Raw genomic sequence first — 21,575 nt, 5'->3', positions numbered from 1 at the left:
TGGCTCCATGTTCTTGACCATCTTCTCTTAGGAGCTGGCAAGCTGCTGTTAGGTCCCCTCAGAGACATCCTTCCTCCAGGCTAAACAAAGCCAGTTCTCTCAGTCTCTCCTCATGTGCTGACCCAGCCCTCTGACCAACCTGACAACCCTCTGCTGAACTCAGTCCAGTTTGCCAATGTTTTTCTTGAACTGAGGGTCCCAGAACAGGACACAGAGCTCTAGCTGTGAGCTAATAAGTATTGACCAAAGAGGGGTAATCAAGTCACTCGATCTTTTGTCTGTGCTCCTGTTCATACAGCCCAGGATGCCGTTAGTCATCTTTGCTGCCAGGGCAAGCTTCTTGCTCATGCTCAGCTCACTGTCCACCAGGGCCTTTCCAGCAGTGCTGTTCCCCAGCAAGGCAGCCCCAGCAAGAGCTTACTGCCCCCCACTTTCTCAAGGAAGTACTCTGCATTTGACCTTCTTTAATTTCCTAAAGCTTCTATTGCCTCATTCTTCCAGTCTGTCCATCTTGCCCTAAATGGCAGCCTATCCACAAGCATATCGACTGGTTCCCCCTCAGCCTGTCCTGTGATTTGGTGTTATCTGCAAATTTTATAGGCAGGCACCCCACTGCCTCCTCCAGGTCACTGATAAAGATGCTAAACTGGACAGGTGCCAGGATAGATTCCTGCAGTACTCTTCTTGTCACTGTCTTCCCAGTAGAGTGCAATCTATTAGCCACTACTCTCTAAGTGCAATCATCCAACCAGATGGTTGTCCACTCATCTAGACCAAAACGTCTGAACTTGGATACAAGACTATTATGGGAGACAGTGTCGAAAATTTTGCTAAAGCCAAGATAAATTATATCCACTGCTATCTCTTGCTCACTGATGCAGCCATTTTAGCAGAGAAGGCAATCAGGCATGATTTACCCTTGGTAAATCCATGCTCGCTGTTCCCTATTACCTTCTTCACGTGTCCAGAAATGTGTTTCAAAGAGCACTTGCTCTGCGATTTTCCCAGGGTCCAAAGTGAGGTTGATTGGCTACAGTACCCTGGATTGCTCTTTTGGCCTTTTGCAGCCCCAATTTCTACATTTCAAAGGTGACAGAGAGTGGCCTTGCAAGGACATTGGCCAGTTCCCTCAGCACCCTCAGATGCAGTCTGTTTGGTACCATGGAGTTGTATGGGTCAAGTTTTCTCAAGTAATCCCTCGCTCAAGCCCTGCTCATTGCTGGCTGTTCCTTTTGAATATGTTCACTGATCACAGAGGTATGGGAGACATCGCTAGTGCAGACTGAGACGAAGACGGTTTTGAGTACTTCAGACTCATCTGTCTGTCACCACTATAATCACCCGGCCCACTCAGCATCAGGCGCACATTTTCGTTCGTTGGCCTTTTATCACTCATTTAATAACAGCAGAAGCTTTTCTTGTTGCCCTTGACATCCCTTGGAAATCTCAACTCAAGCTGGGCTTTGACTTTCCTGATGCCATTCCCTGTGTGCCCAGGCAACATTTCTAAATTCCTCCTTTGTAGCCTGTCCCTGCTTGCTCTTGTACGCTGCCTTTTGATGTTGGGTCCTCCACTTAACTAAGCTCTGCTTATTTTCCTGCATATCGGGACAGACTGCTCTTGTGCTTGGAGGGTCCTTAAAGACCTGCCAGCTTCCCTGAGCCACTTTGCCCTTCACAGCTGCTTCCCATGGGATCACACCTGAATAAGCCACACTCTGCTTGTCTGAAGTCCAGGGTCTGTACTTCACAATTCTCCTTCCTCATTCCCTTCAAGATCTTGAACTTTATTATTTCACAGTTGCTACATCCAAGGTTGCCACCGATTATCACAGTCGTAACCATTTCTTTCTTATGAGTGAACAGCAGATCCAGGTGTTCCTCGCCTCTGGTTGGCTCAGATGGAGAAAGAGGTGTCTAACAGCCATACAGTGATCAAACAACAACAGGACAGCTATTATGGTATGGGATCTGTGCAGAGAATCCCATATGGTGGTCAGTGAACAGCAGCAGGAGTTGACTGAACATTTGTGTAAAGGAGAATGAAGTAGAGAGGATGAAAAGGAGAGGACAGCTGTACAAAAACTTATCAGCACAGCTAGACAAAAAGTCCTCAGGGGAATTTGGGGCCCAGTGAGAAGAACAGTAGCCAATACCAAGAGACAAGCATGTCACTGAAGAAGCAGCAGTTTGCTGTTTCAAAGTTGCACTCCACCCAGCAAGTCAAGTGAAGAAAAGCAGAGACACACACAGCTATGGAGTCAGAATGATTTTCAGCTGAGATTCTTGCATCAGAATGGGTAGGCAAGGAAGCTGAAGAAACAGAACAGTGAATCACAGTTGGTGCCTAGGAAAAAAAATGTATGACTCAGAACCAAGAGAAAATAAAGACAGTGACCAGAAGGAATGAGGAGACAAGGCCTGGAGAAAGAAGAGGTGCAAAATATAGTCATGTTTCTCCACAGGCAGTTTGTGGCCTGAGGTCAAAATTGAGACTGCTAGACTTGGGTCACAAAGGCCACATCATCTCCAGAGACCTAGGTCCCCAGCTATGAATGAAGATGCCTATGAGCTTTTCCAAAATTGAATGAGGGTTTCAGTGACCCAAGACCAAGGAAAGCATACAGGGGTAAGGAAAATGGGGTGGGGTACATATAGCCTGCTGCACAGAACTGGAGTTAATGTGGAATTCTCTACAAAAAAATGTTAAGCCTTGTTACATTACAGTAGGTCAGCCCGGGCTTAACCAAGTCTTTCTTTTCACAAAAATTGCATTTTAGGCAAAAGATATGCAGTAGATCCAATCGACTTGCATTTAAGTAAAGCATTTGACATACAGTCATAAAGGGAACCACTACTTAAGACTGAAAAATGGGGATTAGAACAATATATGGTAAAGAACTGGCATAGAAAAAAAAAAACATATTAAGCAGGAAGTACCTCATGGACTATTTTTGAAAATTATTTTATTTAGATATTTTCGTTAACAGCTCCAGCACAAAAAGAAGTATGTTAACAAAACTTAATAATGACAAATTTGGGTGGCACTGTCAATAAAAGGCAGAGGATAGTACAGAGAATGTAAAGAAGCTGAGAACTATAATAGAAACAGGATGAAATACAGCATTACCAAGTACAGGATCACGTTCCTCAGAGTCTATACCCGTAATTCCTGCTCTAATACAAGAATTCATCAGCTGGAAACAACAGAAAGCAGAAGTACTTGTGAGTATTAGTCAGTCACAGAATGATCATACACCATATCGATGTGGTAAGCCCATAAAAAAAAAAAAATTTGATCCCGATCTGCATCACTAGCTATTTCCAGTAGAGATAAAAATGCATTAGTGGCATTCAAGCACTGGTGATACTGGTAATCCGTAATACTATGTATAGTTCTGGTCTCCTGAGAGGTAGATTTAAAGAGGTTTGAGAGAGGTGAATTTAACTTGGAATAGATATAACGAAGGACTGTGAGGATTAGAATTGTGGGGAGCCCCTCTTACTTGGCAAACTAAAAGCACTTGCCTTGCTGAGCCTAGCAAAAAAGAAAAAGAAAAAAAAAAGCTGTCAAATCTAAAGTGTCTCAGAAGTAAGAAACCTAACTAGTCTTGAGGCAGCAATTGTGTCATGGCTTCCATGACAGAGGGAGCCAGACTGGATGTGCCAGGAGGTCCCATGCAGTTCCATAATCCTATCTTCCTGCCTGTAATAGTTTGCTACGTTGAACTTTCTCGTATGATTATATCCATGCCAAATTAAATCCTTCTCACATAGCTGAACTGTAGCAGCTGAGTGACTCTACCCAATATACTCCAGCAGTATACCACAGGCTTGATCAGAGAGCCTAGAAGTCCAACAGCAGGTTATCTGTGCCAACTGCCTGACTCGCTATCATCACAAGTAACACTGAGAACCCACCCCCTTTTCCACTACTACATAAGAATGTTTTTGAGAATAAAATGTATTTAATATCTTCCCCTCTCCCCTTCACAGTTCCCAGAAAACACAAGCAAAAGTTTGCAAAAAGTCTGTGGGTAACAGATGCTGATAGGCTGGAAAATACTCCAGAAGTAGCTCCAGAAATCTGGAAATTCTACCCTGTGCTTCACGTGCATTCCACAGCCACCAGTGCAAACCTTCCCCTTAACAGGACATCGATGCACACAGCATTTTCCCATCCCATGAATGGTGAGCGTAAGTACTGACTGCAGCCTAATGGAGAACCTTAATCCAGACACAACATCATATCATCGATACCAGCACTCCAGCTGCACTGATAAAAACTCCATTGCAGACAATTTGTGTTGCCTTATCGCTCCATCAGTTAAAATTATTGGCTGACAGCAACAAAGATACTGAAGGGCAAGAAGACTTGGTGACAGCATGGTTCTGAAAGGTGATAGCATCTGTATAGGTTTTTGACATACTTGAACAAGGCCCTACCTATTAGGAATTAGCATGCACTTCATAATCAGAGGCACAAGTCTTCTGTTGCCAAAAAAAGTCTGGTTACCTCTGTTCTGAGTCTTTTTTATCTTATAAAGGCAGCAGACAAAGAAAAAAAGCACCTTGAAATGGTCATATATTTAAAGCAATAGTCTCACCATACAAGATGCATAATTGTCTGTGAAAAGAATTTGTGTGGGACAGATAGAACTGACAGCACAAGAAACGTAGCTTTCATTCTAAGCAAGTACAGACTCCAAGCAGAACAGCAATGAGGTTTTAACACAAACACCATGGAGGCTGCAAGTAGTTTAAAGGTCTGGATTTAATGGTAGCTTAGTCCTTTCAAGACAGCAGCATGAGAGAACTAATGGCTAACCTATGAGCGGCTGTGCTTTCAGAGGGCAGCAGGAACTACAAGAAAATAAGTTATAATATGACATCAGGAGTAGTGGGCTCAACTCCTCAGGTTGCTGGCACTAGGTACTTGTGGAATGTCACAGAAGAGAATCTGAAGGCTGACAGCAAGTTTGGGTTTACACTAGCAGTGGAGAGGTAGACTGGAAAAGGACATGGAGATCTACACATCTGTCAAAGGCATTCTGAGCCCAGAAAAAAGCACCAGAAGCCAAAGAAACTGGGACTAGGATGTGACAAAGGTGAGAGTTTTGAAGACGAAGGAAGCTTGCCTTCCGCAACCCAGCAGGTTTTGGGGTAACTGTACGGAGAAAGGCACAGGAAAGGAAAGGTCTGGGTATAATGAAAGAGAAGGGGAGCACAGAGAAATTACAGTGTTTAAAAAGGAAGTAGAAGATTTAAGCATTGAGGATCAAGCATAGGCACATCTAAAAGCTAGAAATATGCCCAGGGATAGGAGAATTAAGAACTCTCTGGACAATGCAGGGCCCTTCAATTCCACTGTTTACACGGGTTCACTTCAGTCCTACTAGGACATAACCACAAAAATTAGAACCTGGCAGCTCTACTGGGCCAGGGAGAACTGAGAACGAGCCCATCTCCTACAGGCACTGCTGCGCTCTGAACCAGCTTTTGGGCAGCCTCAAAAATTGATCAAACACATCCTTAAGACCCAGAAGGCCTCAGCGTCAAGTCGCGTACTGCGCAGCCCAGCACCACTGTCCATCCAGCAAGTGGCAGTGCTGGCTTGGCTAACCCAGCGCACAGGACGGCACAGGCCGGGCTACGCTCCACGCTCCCAGCCCCCAGCCCCAGCCTTGCTCTCTAGACTTTCACCCACTGCCTACTTACTTTTTAATTAGATTTTTAAACAAAAAGTGAAAGTATTTTCTAAAATCCCTCTAATTACACTGAGACGCTGAACTGATTGTGAAGGGAATAGGAAATGAAAGCGACTCACCCTCTGAGGGAGAATTTTGTCAGCCATCTTCCTCCTCTTGGCACTGTACATTTTTTAAAGAAAAAAACACGTTACCATGGTGACAGATCTAGGAGTAACGAGGCCACCTGCTAAATTATCCTGACATCTCCACATGCTGGTGCACAGCTGTGCATGCATCAGCAAAAGGGTCTCACCCATGCCCAGGACCTAGGACCCCTTCTCTCAGCAGCCTGGGGAGGCAGTTAGCTAAGAACAAATCGGGGCCGTCTGTTATGCATCTTGGAAAGAAGTGTGCAAGTTCTTTGATCACAGCATCTTCTATGGTGCAGGGAGGCAATGTATGCAAGTGCATGTGCACATGCTGTCTATAGATACAGAAAAAGCATGTAGGAGGACAGTGCGCACGTGTGGAAGTGTGCATAGATATACCTGTGCACAGGCAGATGTAAGTGGCTAAGTGCCTATAAACAGAACGTGAACTTGTTCAAACAGATGACATGCATTCGTTCATTCATGCCCAAAATTGAGCGCTAATGAAAATACACATATATTTGTGTATTTCATATGATGTATGAAAACATACAGCTATACACACCCTTCCCTACATATATGTACTTATTTTATTGTAACGTATTTGCATGAGTGATATACAAAGGTAAGTGGGCTTACATTTCCATATTTGTTCATCTTTATGAACGCACATGTGGGAAAATATATGTGTGCCTGCAGTGCATGTAATGTGCCTGTACCCATACATAAGCATATTTATATATCTATGCTTTTAAAAACATACTTGTGTTCGTGTACATACACACAAATGTATATGTGCCTAAGAAATGGTACTGTCAGGAAGATTGCCAAATACATTGTCTTTTGAATTCTTCAGACTCTAGGAACCGTTTGTGCCCACCAAACCTGTCACCTAGCTTTCACTAACAGGGCCAAGAGGGAATTCAGGCCTAAATCTATAATTTGTGAGGCCTTTATCTTAAGCAGGAGATGAATCACTATCTGTGACAGACAAATGGGAGAAAGCAAACTGACTGCTGCCGCTCTGCTGTGTCACAAGGATGCCCCTCCTTACTGTTTTCATACAGGAAGTCTGTCATCAGCCACGTCCATGTAAAAGCTGTTTCCACACGCACAGATGTGGCATACTCCCTCCCTACGTTTGCTAATAAGAAGCCTGGCATGAAATACCAGATTCTTAGATTCTTCCCCATCCCATATAAGCCAAGCCTGAGGAACTCTTCATGCCTGGAGGTGCAAACTACATCCCTCCTCAGGGCCAGAAAATTCATCCACACAGTCACATCCAACTTCATAGGTGAACAATATCCCTTTTTAAAAGCATAGGAATAATGGGACTGGAATGTTACATGGTGTGAACCTCCAACACCTTCCACAGCTCACAAAATCACATCTGCACTGAAACACTTGACAGAATCTGGAAGTAATGCCTAAGCAAGTTCTACCCTCCCAAAGGGAAATGGGATATTCATCCACCTGCAACAACCCCAAAGGCTTCCAATTAGAAAGCAAGTAACAAACAAACCAAAAATGCCCAACAACTTGTGTCTCAACCAGTTCTCTAAGAGTCTATTACAGAAATGAGATTTTTGTCTCTACCAAACCTGCCAAGAAAGGACAACTAAACCCTCTTGGCCTGTTTGTCCCATAAAACATAGGAGTCAATTACTCCCAGAACTGGACCCAAGATGCCCGAAAGGTTTGCCTGGAAAAACAGAAAAAAAAAAAATCAATGGGAAAGGACAGGGAGGTGGAAATGAACAAGGGGAAAACATTCAGCACATTATCTGGAGGGAAGACATGGCAGAAGAAACTTTCCTGAGTACCTAGCAAGTGCTGGTGTGAGCTGGACTCACTACAGTAGAGATTACTGCTGGGTGCCAAACTAGAAGCATTGAAATTAAGAACTGGGGAGGGGGGAACTGCTTCCTTCTGTGAATTAGGCCATCAACTTTTAGAAAATACTCTTTAATGATCCCTGGAAACTAGCTAGTGACTAAAGTTTACCTTAATTATCCAGCAGTGGCAAGTTTTCAGGTTATATCTACCCTGTATATTTGAAGGCTAGGCATTATTTTGTGCAGTTGCCTGGAGTACCTCCTGCGGAATGTGCATTTTGGCTAGTGCTGAGCGAGGCCTCCAAGACGCACATGCATCTCCTGTGCTTGCGTGCTGCACTCACACACATTCCTTCTGTATTTAGTCTTATTCAGTCATAATGTATTAATACTTTTGGGATTGGTTTCCTTTCCAGATGCATCCCAGATACAAGCATGCCCAAGTCTGGCTTGCTGATCCAAGGCATATAACCTGGACAGAGCAGGGCTCCTGAAGCACTGAGCTTAGAGAGTCACGTTCTACCTACAACTAGATATGACGACACTACCAGAACACCATCTGAATCTATATATACATCTATAATGGTTTTGCAAAAGGCAGACCACCTAGATGACCACACCCTACATATTCATCAGGAAGTGGCTCACACTTGGAATTCCAGACTGCTGAGGTCTAGTAAGTTGCAGAAAAAAAAAATTATCAAGCTGTTATTTAAGAGAGAATGCATTCAGCACTGTACGAAGTGGGCATAATTTAAAAAGAAATTTCCTTTAAAAAAAATCCCTCCAATTCTGTGAAATTATTTCCTATGCATATCTCTCTACTTTACATGTAGGAATGTCTGTGACAACTGCAAGTTTTATGACCACCCTCCTGAGTGACCATAGCACAAGTATTCACATGACCAAAAAGTTTTTCCACCTGTTTTGTTTACAAACCATTTTGTTAGCCAGTCAGAAATCAGAGAAATTATACAGAACAGATAACAACTAATAAAATAACTGTACTATATTAGAAGAGAACTGTTAATTAACTTTAAAGGCTAAATATGATGGCCAGATTTATAGCCCAATAAATCTGCAAGGTAGAAGCATGATAACTGCAAAAACAGACATTAGCAAACATCAGTTTGTTCCAAGAATAATTCACAAAGTAAAGACTAAAATTTACTAATGTTTTTCCTGCTTTAAGAAAGTGACAATATATAAATCTTTTGATCATTTGATCTTAAAGGTCTTACTTATTGCTAAAAAGATATATTTTTTTCTTCCTCAAATTGTCCTCTCATGTTTTCTTTCCAAAAACTCACCTCCTAGTTCGGTTCTGAGCGGCTTGCTGCTGCTGTTGCACTTGCTGCTGCGCCTGCTGTTGCTGGACCTGCTGTGGTGCAGTGCGTTTTCTTGTTGTTTCCATCACGGTCTGGGGTATCCCAGGTCGCACTGAGGGGCTTCCAACGTATGGGGGGCCTGGGGGACCCATGGGAGCCCCCTGATGGGGCATTCGAGCTCCTGATGGCATCCCAGGTCGCTAGAGAAGCAAAACAGAAAGAAGAGCCAGTTTGGTCCCCGTTTCTTCAGCTGCAAAGACATTGGTACATAATCAGACACTAACTCCAGCAAGTTCCCCATTTTGATCATCCTGATAAGCACTAAGCAGCAACACAGAGCACATGAGCTCTGGACTGGTATTTCCTGGACATCCTAAAGAGGCATTCAGTGATAAAGTAGACAGGAAACAGGGATGAAAAATACTAGGCTCGGGAAAACACTCAATGGTCAGTAACATATCCAGGCCAGCTTACAGCAGAAAGCTCTACCTTTAGACCAAAGAAAAAGCTCCATGGCAGCTACACACAGTCCAAATTGGCGCAGCTCACATGCTAATCCAAGGTACAAGCAAGTTTACATGTACAGTGCTCCAGATTTTGCACTGACTAGCAGTCTGCTTTGATCAGTAGGGAGACTGTAACAAGCAAAGATGAACCGTGAAAACACTATGATAAAACATTTTCCGTTAAAGAGCCCTCCCTTCACCTACACTGGAGAATAGTGTAAGTTCAAAAAGTGACAAGAATCCTTTAAGAAAATGCCATGTCTCTGATCAGGCCTCTAAAATAAATAATATTTTTTTTTTTTTTTTTTTTTAAAAGAATGTAGTAGTTTAAAATGCCTACAGGGACTGCTGACAAAGTCCTGGCATTTATGTTGACTTCAGCATGCTCTGGAGAGACACTTTGGGTCAAATCGCAAGCTTAATGCTATACTAGACACACAGTAAAGTCGATTCTAAATCATAAAAGTTTATAGTCGTCAAGGAAAAACACCAGTAAAATAATTACCACCTGTAAAATGCACTTTTAGAAAGAAGAGCTTAGGTTCATTCTAAGAATCATCAAGATGTTATATTTCTACATATATGTAAAAATACATACTCTACAGGCATTTGAACTAGTATGTGAATAAGAATAATTGTATACAAAAGTCTTTTGAAGGCCAAGTCCCTCTACAAAGTCTTTTAAGGAAACCAAGAGGCAATCACATCCATCACGATAAATAATTGTTTAAAGGATAGAAAAGAGACAAAGTAATTGGTTCTGAAAATAAAAGGAAGGTACATGCAGAGTTTTTCTAGGACTCACGCTTTTCAGCATATTCATAAGCAACCTGAAAAGAAAAAAAAAAAAAAAAAAAGAAAAAGAAAAAGAGAGAAAAAGTAAGGAAGTGAAAAACTTCGCTGGTAACACTAACTTATTCAAGCCGGCAAGGATGAAGGCCAGCTTCAAAGAACTGCAGAAGGACTTTATGAGGCAGAAAGAACACTTAAAAGGAAGACGAAAATGGATTTCAATACATATTGAAGTGAATTAATTACATGAGAAAAAACAGTCCGATCATCACATATGGAACAACGGGCTCTGGGCTGACTGTTGCCCAACAGAAGCAAGATCTCAGAGTTTAAACAGACACTTCCAGAAAAAAAAAAAAAAAAAAAAAAAAAAAATCAGTTTACTGCTTACTAGAGGTCAAAAAGAAGCCATTAAACAAAAGAAATGACAAGGAAGGGAACAGAGATCACTACGCCACTGTCCATGGTTTGCCCACATGTTGAATGCTATGTGCAGTTCTGGTTCCTGCAGTTCAGTAATGGTAGAGTAGATGTGAAAAAATAACAAAGAATGGCACAGAAATTATTAAGATATGGAACTGCATCCACATCAGTACAAGTAAATGTCCATCTGGAAAGAGGTGATCCAAGATAATTTAAGGGGGCGTTTGCTAGAGCTCTGCAACATCATGAGTGGCCTGGAGAGGGCAGCTGGGATCTGGCTGTTCACCGCCCTTTCCAGAATAACGAACTACGGCCGTCAGAGGAGACTAGGGAGGAGTCAGTCTCACAGACAACCAAAAGGGCGTAGTTTTCACACAATGGGTAGTCAGCCTGTGGAACCCCTTTCCAAAGGGGTGCTAACGACATGGAAAACATACTTGGCTCAGGAACTTCTCTTGAGTTATCAACAGTTAAAGACCGAGTAAGTACTTGGGAGAAGTACACTAGTGGTCTCCAAAGTGAGGTGTGTGCACCCCAGAGGGTACGCAAGACAGTCCATTGTGAGGTGGGAAGAAAATGGGGGTTGAACCATTAATAAATAAAATTAACATTTTTTAAATGGTTTATTCCATCTTTACCTCATCCTTTTATAATTTCTAAATATATATATATTTTATATATGTATTATAACAATATATCATTCTAAATACAATTTGGACCTGCACTACCCAAATCCACTGTAGTCCCCAAAGCCCCAGCTCAGTGCCCTCCCTGATCATTACAAGTCTTAGACATTCCTTGCGCTTGTATGCATGAAGGAAACTGAAGAAAGAAAGAAGGGGAATGAATGATCAGCAAAGAACCAATAGCTATAATTGGTACACACAGAGAAGGAGGAGAGAGACCGGCATAGGAAGCCAAGCAGGTAAATTCAGCAAGTATTCGTAGGAAATCGATCATGGGTATGGCCACTGAGCAGAGCAGCAGCAGGAGGCAGAAACAGGCAAAACTGAGGCTTTGTGCAGAGCTGGAAACATCTTCTCCCATAAACAGGGAGCGTGAAAACTGCTAGAACAGAGGGCTCTCTCCATTCCCACGTACTCACCCCCACCCTCTGACCCAGGCAGAATCAGCAGAAACAAATGGCCCAGCAAATGCTTCTCACTTGAGCTTGTATTTAAGATCTCTGTTGTCTGTCAATCTACACATTGCGGCCTTCTTCCAGCAAAGAGCTGACCATTGGGCCTGCTGTTGCCTGTCAATCAGCCGGGGACATTTGATAGTCGTTCAGAACAGACAAGATCCTTAGCACAGCCATCTCACGTTCACCCCTCCTGGAGAATGCAGGCCCACTTTTCTGTTTCTATAAAGGACACCTTGAGGCCTGGAGAACAAGGTCAGCAAGACAAATCCACCCTCGATCTAAGTCCGAGATCTTTGAACTTCCTTCAGTTCCCTTTGTTAAGCATCAAAATAGAGAAACATAGAGAAAGGACAAAACTTAGAAAAAGGAGACAGCTTCAGTAAAAGGATATTCAGTCTCACGAGAAACATAGAGAAAGGATAAAACTGAAAAAAAGCTCTAGCAAAAAGCATATTCAGTCTCACCCCTTGCCCTGCCTCACTTCTTCCCCTCACTTCTCATGTTCGTATCTCCAATATCACCCGTAGATAAAATATTACTCACTACACCACTGCCATCTCCCTGCTGCAAGCCCACCAGACTCCCAAGACACAGAAATGCTTTCTCTATCCAAACTTTTACAAAAGGAGAAGACACAAGCAGTACCTTACCTTATCTAAAAGCTTATTTTGCTCTAAAACACATATGCAAGACAAGACAGTGCCAGACAACAGATGGAATTTTTCACAATACTGACATAAAGTCTTGATACTAAAGAGTATCACAATACTATTACATCTTTTGAAAGAGACCTTGGAGGTGCACCTGTCTACGGGTTAGGATCTGTCTCTTCCCTCTTCCTCAGAGGGACGGAATCTGTCCTGAACAAGTATCACCCGTGGTGAAGGCCGCAGTTCAGAAGAGCACTGACACATCCTCCCTCCTGGGAAATCATCTACCCTAGACCCCTCTACCCAACCCAAGTCTGTTCTTACCCACAGATCTATCCCCTTTTTTCCATGTATTGCTCTGCACTACTTCAAACACTTTACTGACAGAGGGCAAAACCACTGTGGGCCATAGGAAATGAGGAAGACTACAGCATGTCCCCAGCTGAAGGGTCCACTCTCACAGCTCTGAGATGACGCAAAGAGCAGAGCAGAGTTGCCTGCAGAGCGGCTAGGCAAGGCCAAACAGTATGGCACATAGAGCAAGGCACACAACCAATACTTCATGCATGCATACTGGTCCCTAAGAATTCTGCCAATTGCCTGCATTCCTCTACACAGTCCATCGCTGCCCTGGCTACACCCTTCCAAAGCTGAGCACACAGTCAGTGCAGCAAGCACTCCCCAGCTTATCACCTTCCCAACAACTGCTGCCAAGTCCCTATCACTACCTTCCACTGCCCAGTTTCCCAAGCGGTTTTTCTGCTTTCTTCCCTGCCTGAACCTCCAGTCAAATCAGAGCACTGCCTCTTTCCTCCTCCTCTTTGTCATTCTTCAAGTGAACTCCTCCTGTCTGATGGCAGAAATTAGTGCTGCTTTTCTATGTATTCCTACTGCAGAGTCTTTTCTCAAGGGACATCAACATCATAGCAGCCAAAATGCTGAAGCAGAAAAAAGGAAGCTTCCTGTCTGGACATACCAGATAGAGGAAAACAACCTGGAGAACTGATAGGTAAAAGTAAAAGAAAGCGTCAAGAAAAGAAAAGCAAACACACCTACATGAGCCTTAGGAAGGGTCTGAACAGGGAGAGGGAAATCACTGCAATGCACTATATCATTGAGCTGCCACCTACAGCCATTTCCTGTTCTGAAAGACAGAGACCCTATCCATCTCGGCACCATACAGCAGGACTCTGATGGCATGCAGCGAACAGCCATGGGCTTCTTGTTAACAGAGAAGCTGACAGATTTTAAGAACAACAACAACAATTACCAAGTATACAAACATGGTATTTTTAAAAATAAAAACAGAAGCTACCTTGGCTAGACAACATATCATGTCAAGGCATAAACATAAGCAAGAGGAGATGCCAGATGCTGTCTGGAGGTAAGAATGGGTCACTAGCAGTATCTGGAACAGTTAAGACATTTAGACTAGACTGATACTGTCTGATGGCAATAGGTTTCTGACTGCACAAATGGTTTCCCAACTGAATGTGCCATTTCAAAACGGACTCTTAGAAGTACAAGAAAAAAAAAGTTGTAGACGCCTTTTCTCCTCTCCTACAACTACAGATGTTACCTCATAAGAGTTCCTTTTTTCTGAATGCCTATGAATCTTTTAGAGATTTAGTAAGCCGAAACATCAATATTGCAATCTTCTTGCCTGTCTGCCATATTACATAATCACAGAATGTCAGGGGTCGGAAGGGACCTCGAAAGATCACCTAGTCCAACCCCCCCTGCCAGAGCAGGACCACCTGGAGCAGGTCACAGAGAAATGCGTCCAGGCGGGTTTTGAATGTCTCCAGAGAAGGAGACTCCACAACCTCTCTGGGCAGCCTGTTCCAGTGCTCTGTCACCCTCACAGTGAAAAAGTTTTTCCTTATGTTCATGTGGAACCTCCTGTGCTCCAGCTTGCACCCACTGCCCCTTGTCCTGTCACTGGCCATGACACTCACCCTTTATGTATTTATAAACATTGATGAGTTCACCCCTCAGTCTCCTCTTCTCCAAGCTAAAGAGCCCCAGCTCCCTCAGCCTTTCATCATGAGGGAGATGTTCCACTCATGTGGAACGTGGGAGATGTGTCCTTCATCACCTTTGCGGCTTTGCACTGGACTCTTTGAAGCAGTTCCCTGTCCTTCTTGAACTGAGGGGCCCAGAACTGGACACGCTATTCCAGATGGGGTCTCACCAGGGCAGAGTAGAGGAGAAGGAGAACCTCTCTCAACCTACTGACCACAGCCCTTCCAATATGCCCCAGGATGTCATCAGCCTTCTTGTCCATGAGGTCACATTGCTGGCTCATGGTCATCCTGCTGTCCACCAGGACCTTTCCCCTACGCTACTCTCTAACAGCTCAGTCCCCAACCTATATTGGTACATGGGGCTGTTCTTTCCCAGATGCAAGACACTACACTTGCCCTCGCATTTCACTAAATTTCTCCCCGCCCAACTCCCCAGCCTGCCTAGGTCAATATTCACCTTCCTTCAAAACCTCTCCTAGAACAAATGTTCAAGCGTTCCAGGTTCCACCCGTTTTTAAATAATGTTCACAACAATACAAGACTCTTTAACTTCGAAAGCATCACATCTACAGAACTGTGAATTGTAACTTGAAACAAAATTCAGTGATCACCTTTCTATTTCATGCATGTCCATTCACAGCTCAGGATAATCAGACACCAAACCTCAAACAAAGCACCTGGATGCAACCAAGAAAATAATAAAAAAAACCCACAACCAACTTTGGAACTGAAAATAACAAACTCTATATACCATCTTTGAATTCCACAGCCTTGTTCATTTTAATAGATCTGATCACATCCCCTACTGTGATATAATGTACGGAATGGATTTTGTGTGAAGAACTACCAGAATGTGCCTCTTGACTCTGTAAAAAGGGTGGCTTTGGGATGGGAGAGGTAACAACAGAGCTCTGCAACATCATGACTAGCATGGAGAGAGAAGAGGCTGATCAAGAGCTCTCTGTCTCTTCCCCTACAAGAATCAGACAACAGCTAGCAGTTGGCAGGATCAGGTCCTTCTTTATGCAAGATAAGCTGCAAAACCTCCTGACACAAAACAATGCAAATGCTAAAAGTTTATATGGGTTCAGTAAGACACCAGCAGACTAACCTACATAAATAAAATCCATATAGAGCTACTACACATAGAGGGCAGCTTTGGGCCAAAAAGCTGCAGAACTACAAAGTGCAGAGTATCTGGATGAAGCATCACGAGGTTTTTGCCTTGTTCCTGTACTTCCATGCAGTCTTCTGCTACTCCCTGCAACAGAGGACACTGGGCTAAATGACCCAGTGTGACTGTTTTCATATTCCTACAGTATCTCTTTATTAAAAAACGGAAGAGCTATTCACGTACTTCTCAGATCAATTACATCTGTACACTTATATTCATCAGCAAATCCAAGTTTTCTCAATGAGCAACTCAAATTTGTTTCACAAGCCCATATGGTATAAAATCACATTGCTCTCTATTAAAGGCTTAGCTAGAATTAATATTATTTTCTTAATTATGCGTGAACTTTTCTGTATCTGTTAGCCTGCAAGTAGTCCAGGGCTAGGAAAGAACAAACCTTCAGTTTCTACTGGTCGCTTACTTAACACAGCTGAATGCTGTACAAAGTTTTCATGCTACCAGTTTTCTGCAAGTACCTTCTCCAGGCTGCCCTACACTCACCCCAAACACCTCCTTGTTTAACGGAACAGGGAATACATACACAGCAAACCAGCAACTCCATTCCAGGACCTATTCCCTGACAATGTCCTGGCACAGAGAACCACGCAGAGAGCCCTGTGTTAGGGAAATGGAACAAACTGTCCAAAAATGACAATTCATGAGGCTCTTTTCTAGCTAGTGTTAGCTGATTTATGTTCTGACAAGATAGTATTTATATCCATGATAATACAAAAATTAGTGGGATATTTTTCAAACCTAATATTCTCCTCACCTTGCTACTTCTAGGAACGATCTCTACAGACTGATGACTGGCTGGAAGGAACAGTCACTTTTATCCACTTAAAACAGATTATCATTCAATTTGGAAAGAGTATCTTTAGTTCTTCCCATTCTAATAAAACAAATATAATTTTTATAATATACTGAAATACGAATCCTTGAGGTCATCTAATCCTTCCTCATCTCAAAGAAGTACCACCAGTATCTCCATCATCTCTGATATTTACTTCTTTAACCAGTGCCTAAAAGCCTCCAGTGACAGAGATTTTACAACTTTCCTAATCAGTCTCCATCTTTACATATTATTAAAAAAAAACACAAAACAAAAAAAACCCACCATTCTCTTATTTATGAAGTCTTCACAGGCCTCTCACTACTACTGCTCTCTGAGTTACGCCTCTTTTTACTTGTTAGTCATGTAGATGACCAAAATCAGAAAAATACTCTTGTAAGTATATCCCACAGATTTACAACTGCCTTTGTATCATTCTCTGCCCCATTTCTTAACCAGACTAACAGTTTACTTGCTTTCTTAGTAGCAGTGGCTGCTGCTACACACTAGGCAGCTCACAGTGACATTCAAGCCTTCCTCCTAAATGGTTGCAGTTCATTTAAAACCCAGCAATGTATGAGGAAATGCAAAACTTGTTTATAAAATTCATTGCTCATCCCCTTTTCCAAATGACTGATCAATCTATTAGACACTCCATACACATCTCCAGGGCACCAGAACTGTCTTTTTTTTTTTTTTCTGTTTTAACATTGGCAACGAGTTATTTATCACTATATTAAATATTTGTTTACATGATGGCATGCTTTGAGATCCTTCTTACACTGTACTAGATGTTGTTTCATATAACAGTTTCTGTACTTACCATAAAAATCTATGACCACATTTTAGAGGTAGATAACCAGACAAAAAGAAGACTGAGAATAAGCAAAGGAGTTGGATAAGCGATACATAGGTTTGTATAAATTCGCATTCTTGATGTGTAACATTAAACTGTAAAGATTAGCAGGAACTATGAAAAAACACATATTAGCAGAAAATAAATATGGATAAGGACTTACATTAACAGGAGGAGCTTCCTAAGCACGGCACAAAGGACAAAGAACAAGAGCATTATGGGAAAACAAAGGTGATCTGAAGTGACAGCAAGTATATTGCAAATACAGACATGACTTAATAGTCAAGAAAGGGACATAGACCTTTATAGGTGTAACTTGTGTATAAAAGGCAAGAAGATTGGTTTTGGAAGGAAGATAAAGTGAGAACAGAAAAAGGACACAGAAGCAGATTAAAAAAAGGTCAGAACAAGAGGACAAGAAAACGAACCTCTCAGCAGCTTCTTGTGTAAAGATGACACAGGCAAGGTCAACGGTACAAGCCACCAAAGAGAAGATGGCTGCAATTGTGTCACAAAAGGACAGATGTCTCGATAAAAGCTTTACACAAGATCTGCACCATGGACCTTCTCAAGGCTATATGGGAAGAGTTTTGAGAAAAAGAAAAAAAAAAAAGGAGACAAAGGTAACACCTACTGAAGGGATCCAGCCAGCAGGGAGGCCTATGATAGGGTCTAGAGGACAGAAGAAACTGAGACAAGGAATGGCCTGCAGGAATATTAATAACTTGGTCTGGGTCAACAAAATTTAAGACAACAGCTGGACATCCAGAGGAAGATGTCATAAAGATAGCCTGAAATGTACTACTGGACAGTAGAAAATGCATTGATAAAGACATAAGTCAACATAAATGCAGTGATTAAAGCCACATTTATCCATAGAAGTGCTAGAAATAGAGCAGAGAGGAACAACACAAAAAAAAACCCAACCAACCAAAAAAAAAAAAAAAAAAGGACAAAGCAACAAAGCAACGGACGAAGCCTTTGGCGGGGGGGAATTCTCTCTTCCCACATAAACAATGTACAAGACCCTGATGAAACAGAACAGGAGCAAAAGAGTAGTAAAAATAAATAAGTGACAGAAATGTAACCTTTTTAAAAGAAGAACTGCTAACCAGAGCTGTAACAAACTACCAAGAACTCAAGCAGGATGAGAATGAAGTATTGCACTTGAGATTTTTAACCGTTAAGAGATTCCACCTTTCAGAGGTATCCTATTTGACTGGAACAAACAAGGAAGAAGACATCTTCTAAGCTGGCAATATGGAAAAGAACAAAGGCAGGATCAGGTGCACAAGAGCAAAGGGCGAAGTGACCTTAGCAAAGGAACACGTTTCCAGAAAGCTCAAGTGAATCCAAAAGCTAACTGCCCTTAGGAAATACTGTAAAATTATCCTGTTCATTTAAGCGTTCATACAGCAAAACATTTTCTCATAGCATTCTACTTCTATTTACCTCTCCTCATTTTTGGGTGGGGGGTGGGGGGTGAAAAAAAAAAAAAAGCAGCCTGCAATAACGACATCAAATAATGTTATCACAAATAAAATAAAAAGTAAGTAATTTGAAGAGGAGATTTTCCCCTGAAATTAGAGCAGAATCTGACTCCAAGGAAGTCCAGTAAAGTTTGCTCTGTAACTTGATTTTTCAAGGAATTAATTCAGATGCTGATACACTGTGGATGGTCATAAAACTCAATAGCCAGCGATATGTAAACTCAAGGTAATGGCTGTGACGGCACATTCCCTTATTTGGTAGGATACAAGGCCTGAAGACATAAAATGAAGTTATAACTTTTTAAATCTTTTTTTTTCTTCTTTTTTTAAGAAATGGAAGACAGACTCCCCCAACCTGTGTTTTGATCAAAATGAATCTGAGATAAGAAAGAAACTCAAGGAAAGAACAAACAAGGAAGGAAAAGCAGAACTAAAGGAAATCATAGTGGAGGAAAGGAGAGTGTCATGCATGAAGTGTTCAGGTAACAAAATAACAGGCAAGAACCCCCAGCCTCACTAACAAGTAGCAGGAAGATGAAAACAAATGCAGATATTCCAGGCAAACGCAGATATTCAAGTAAGATGTCACTAGTGACAAAACTCATAGGGCAGAAAAGGCAGATTTTTCTAGCATTCAAATAAGTAATGGAAATGAGTTCTGCTACATTCACTTTGGTATAAATCAAAAATTCCCATGCTTAAGAGGATAGCATGCTGCTTTCACATGAAGTCTATCTAGATGTGGAAGAAGCAAATTCACATAACTATTTATTTTTGCCACTCTTCTTGATACTAAAGGAAGACCACGGGTGTGCAAATGCCAACAGAAACCTTGGAAAAGGCAAAAGCATCACATATGCTCACCCCTCCCAACTTCCCTATGATCCTGCCCAGCTATAGCCATCCTGAGCCAAACTACCTTCATGAACCCACATGTCCACAACAAAACCACGGCTACAGACCTGCACACCTGCCCCTCAGTCATCCCTGTACAACCGCCAATCTCACAACAGACTGCTCCTGTATGCTGGCACCACATCACCTGCTCACCGTTCTTACAAATACAGAATGCCACCTCAAAGTCCTCAGCCTTGCAAGTCCCACCATATCCAGGATCTGCAGGACACATGCTAGACCCTACACATCTGGAGTAAGCCTAAATTACAGAGACAACTTAGGAGCCTGCTGTGAGCTCCACAGATGTCTATGATCTTTGCACAAGAGCCCCGACCTGAAGTCTTCAAAAAGGTGTCACAGGAGGTGCCCGAATCCTCAAGAGAGAACACACTCAGGACTATTAGTATCCAAACAATATCTGCATTCCTTGGGGCTCTTTAACAGTCTTATTTTTGTTAAATGTGTATCAATACGAGAAATCCTAATGTTATAAACAGTGACTGCTCTCAATCGCTAGCAAGTCTTTTAAAGAATATAATTTCCAATGGCACCAAAACAGGGTTAGCATTTCCCCTTAAATGGGGATTGAAGACTTGATTCTTAAACAAAAGCTGGAAAATTTTTTAAGACCTGAAGGATTGCTTTAATTAAGCATGGCACCCTGAAATTCTCTCATGGGTGAGTTCCCATAGACTGTTACAGATCTGCAGAGCTAATCTCTTCAAGCCCCTGAAAGTCACCTGTTAAGTAGCCACAGGATACATAAGAGCCAAGACTGGAGACAAGAACCAGAGGCAGTACTACAAGGCTTCATCAGGCTTTCATCAGAATTGTTTTTCAAAACACAAGTTTGATTACAGAACAAAGTGTCCTACAAGCCCATTTGGGTCAGATCCAGTGCAGATTCTGCACCATGATCAAGCTCAAAAGCACGCTACTCACCATTCATGGAGAATCAAAGCAAAAATCACAGCACACATTCCCCCCAGACACAAGCCTATATTATCAATGAATCAGTGCATATTCTGGGGGCTGTACAGAGCCCGGTGCTCTCCTGGCGAGGCAGTTACCAGCGCCCCAGGAGCACACTGCAGGAGCCGATCCAGCCCAGCACAGAGCCTCCAGTTTCCACTCATCCCTCTATTCAGAGCCAGCCAGCTCACTAACTTTCCCGACTCACCACCCCATGGACCAGAAACTCAAAAAGTTTGCTTTTCGTAGCTTTGCGAGCCCCTCCTGTAACTTCGTCTGTAGCCATCAGGGTCTGCTCAGCCTCTCTCACTCTCTCTCTTCCTCTTTCTTTCCCTTTTCTGCCTTTTTCTCCAACTCTCCCCTCTGAGTCCTGCTGGGCTCTCACACTTCTAATAGCACGGAGTGGGGAGGGGGCCCCTTCAGGGCCTTCCTGACGGCCCACTCGCACTAAGCCTCAGCTGCTGCATTCCTCCACTGATAAGCCAGAAATAGTTTGTGCTGCCGGGTTCTCTGTGTTTACTCTGCAGGGACAGAAAATCCAGCTTTTAAAACCTCTCTGTCCAAACAGCAGAGATAAGCAGGAGGCAAACTGAAAACACGTCTCCGCTTTTTCCTAGCAGTGCTGCAACCTCTCCTCCTCTGCACCAGTGGATGGTAAATTCTGGGGCAAGGGGGAAGGGGGAGGGGGCAACTTCAGCAGTGACATAGAACTCAGTACCTCACAGAGTGTGTTTTCCCATTAGAAAATGCAGCAGGCGAGCAGTGAGAAACAATGGTTTTCCCTTGCTCCCGCTGCTCCTCCTGCAC

The 21,575-nt window shown here is 42.7% G+C and overlaps 1 protein-coding gene across 1 annotated transcript in view; it reads right to left on the bottom strand.

Annotated features, from left to right (window-relative positions):
- Positions 1 to 21,054, bottom strand: part of SMARCD3 (SWI/SNF related BAF chromatin remodeling complex subunit D3) — a 66,360-nt gene extending 45,306 nt beyond the window's left edge. Inside the window, exons 1-3 of the mRNA XM_086466512.1 lie at positions 20,977 to 21,054; positions 8,988 to 9,205; positions 5,828 to 5,870 (exon numbers count right to left, since the gene is read on the bottom strand). Of these exons, the coding sequence (XP_086322638.1) occupies positions 5,828 to 5,870; positions 8,988 to 9,205; positions 20,977 to 21,054 (339 nt within the window). The remainder of the gene's footprint in view (positions 1 to 5,827; positions 5,871 to 8,987; positions 9,206 to 20,976) is intronic.
- Between the last annotated feature and the right edge of the window lie 521 nt (positions 21,055 to 21,575).

The sequence above is a fragment of the Leptosomus discolor genome, chromosome 6 (assembly GCF_034619465.1).
Source record: "Leptosomus discolor isolate bLepDis1 chromosome 6, bLepDis1.hap2, whole genome shotgun sequence".
Lineage (NCBI taxonomy): Eukaryota > Metazoa > Chordata > Aves > Leptosomiformes > Leptosomidae > Leptosomus > Leptosomus discolor.
This window is presented reverse-complemented; position numbering and strand designations above follow the sequence as displayed.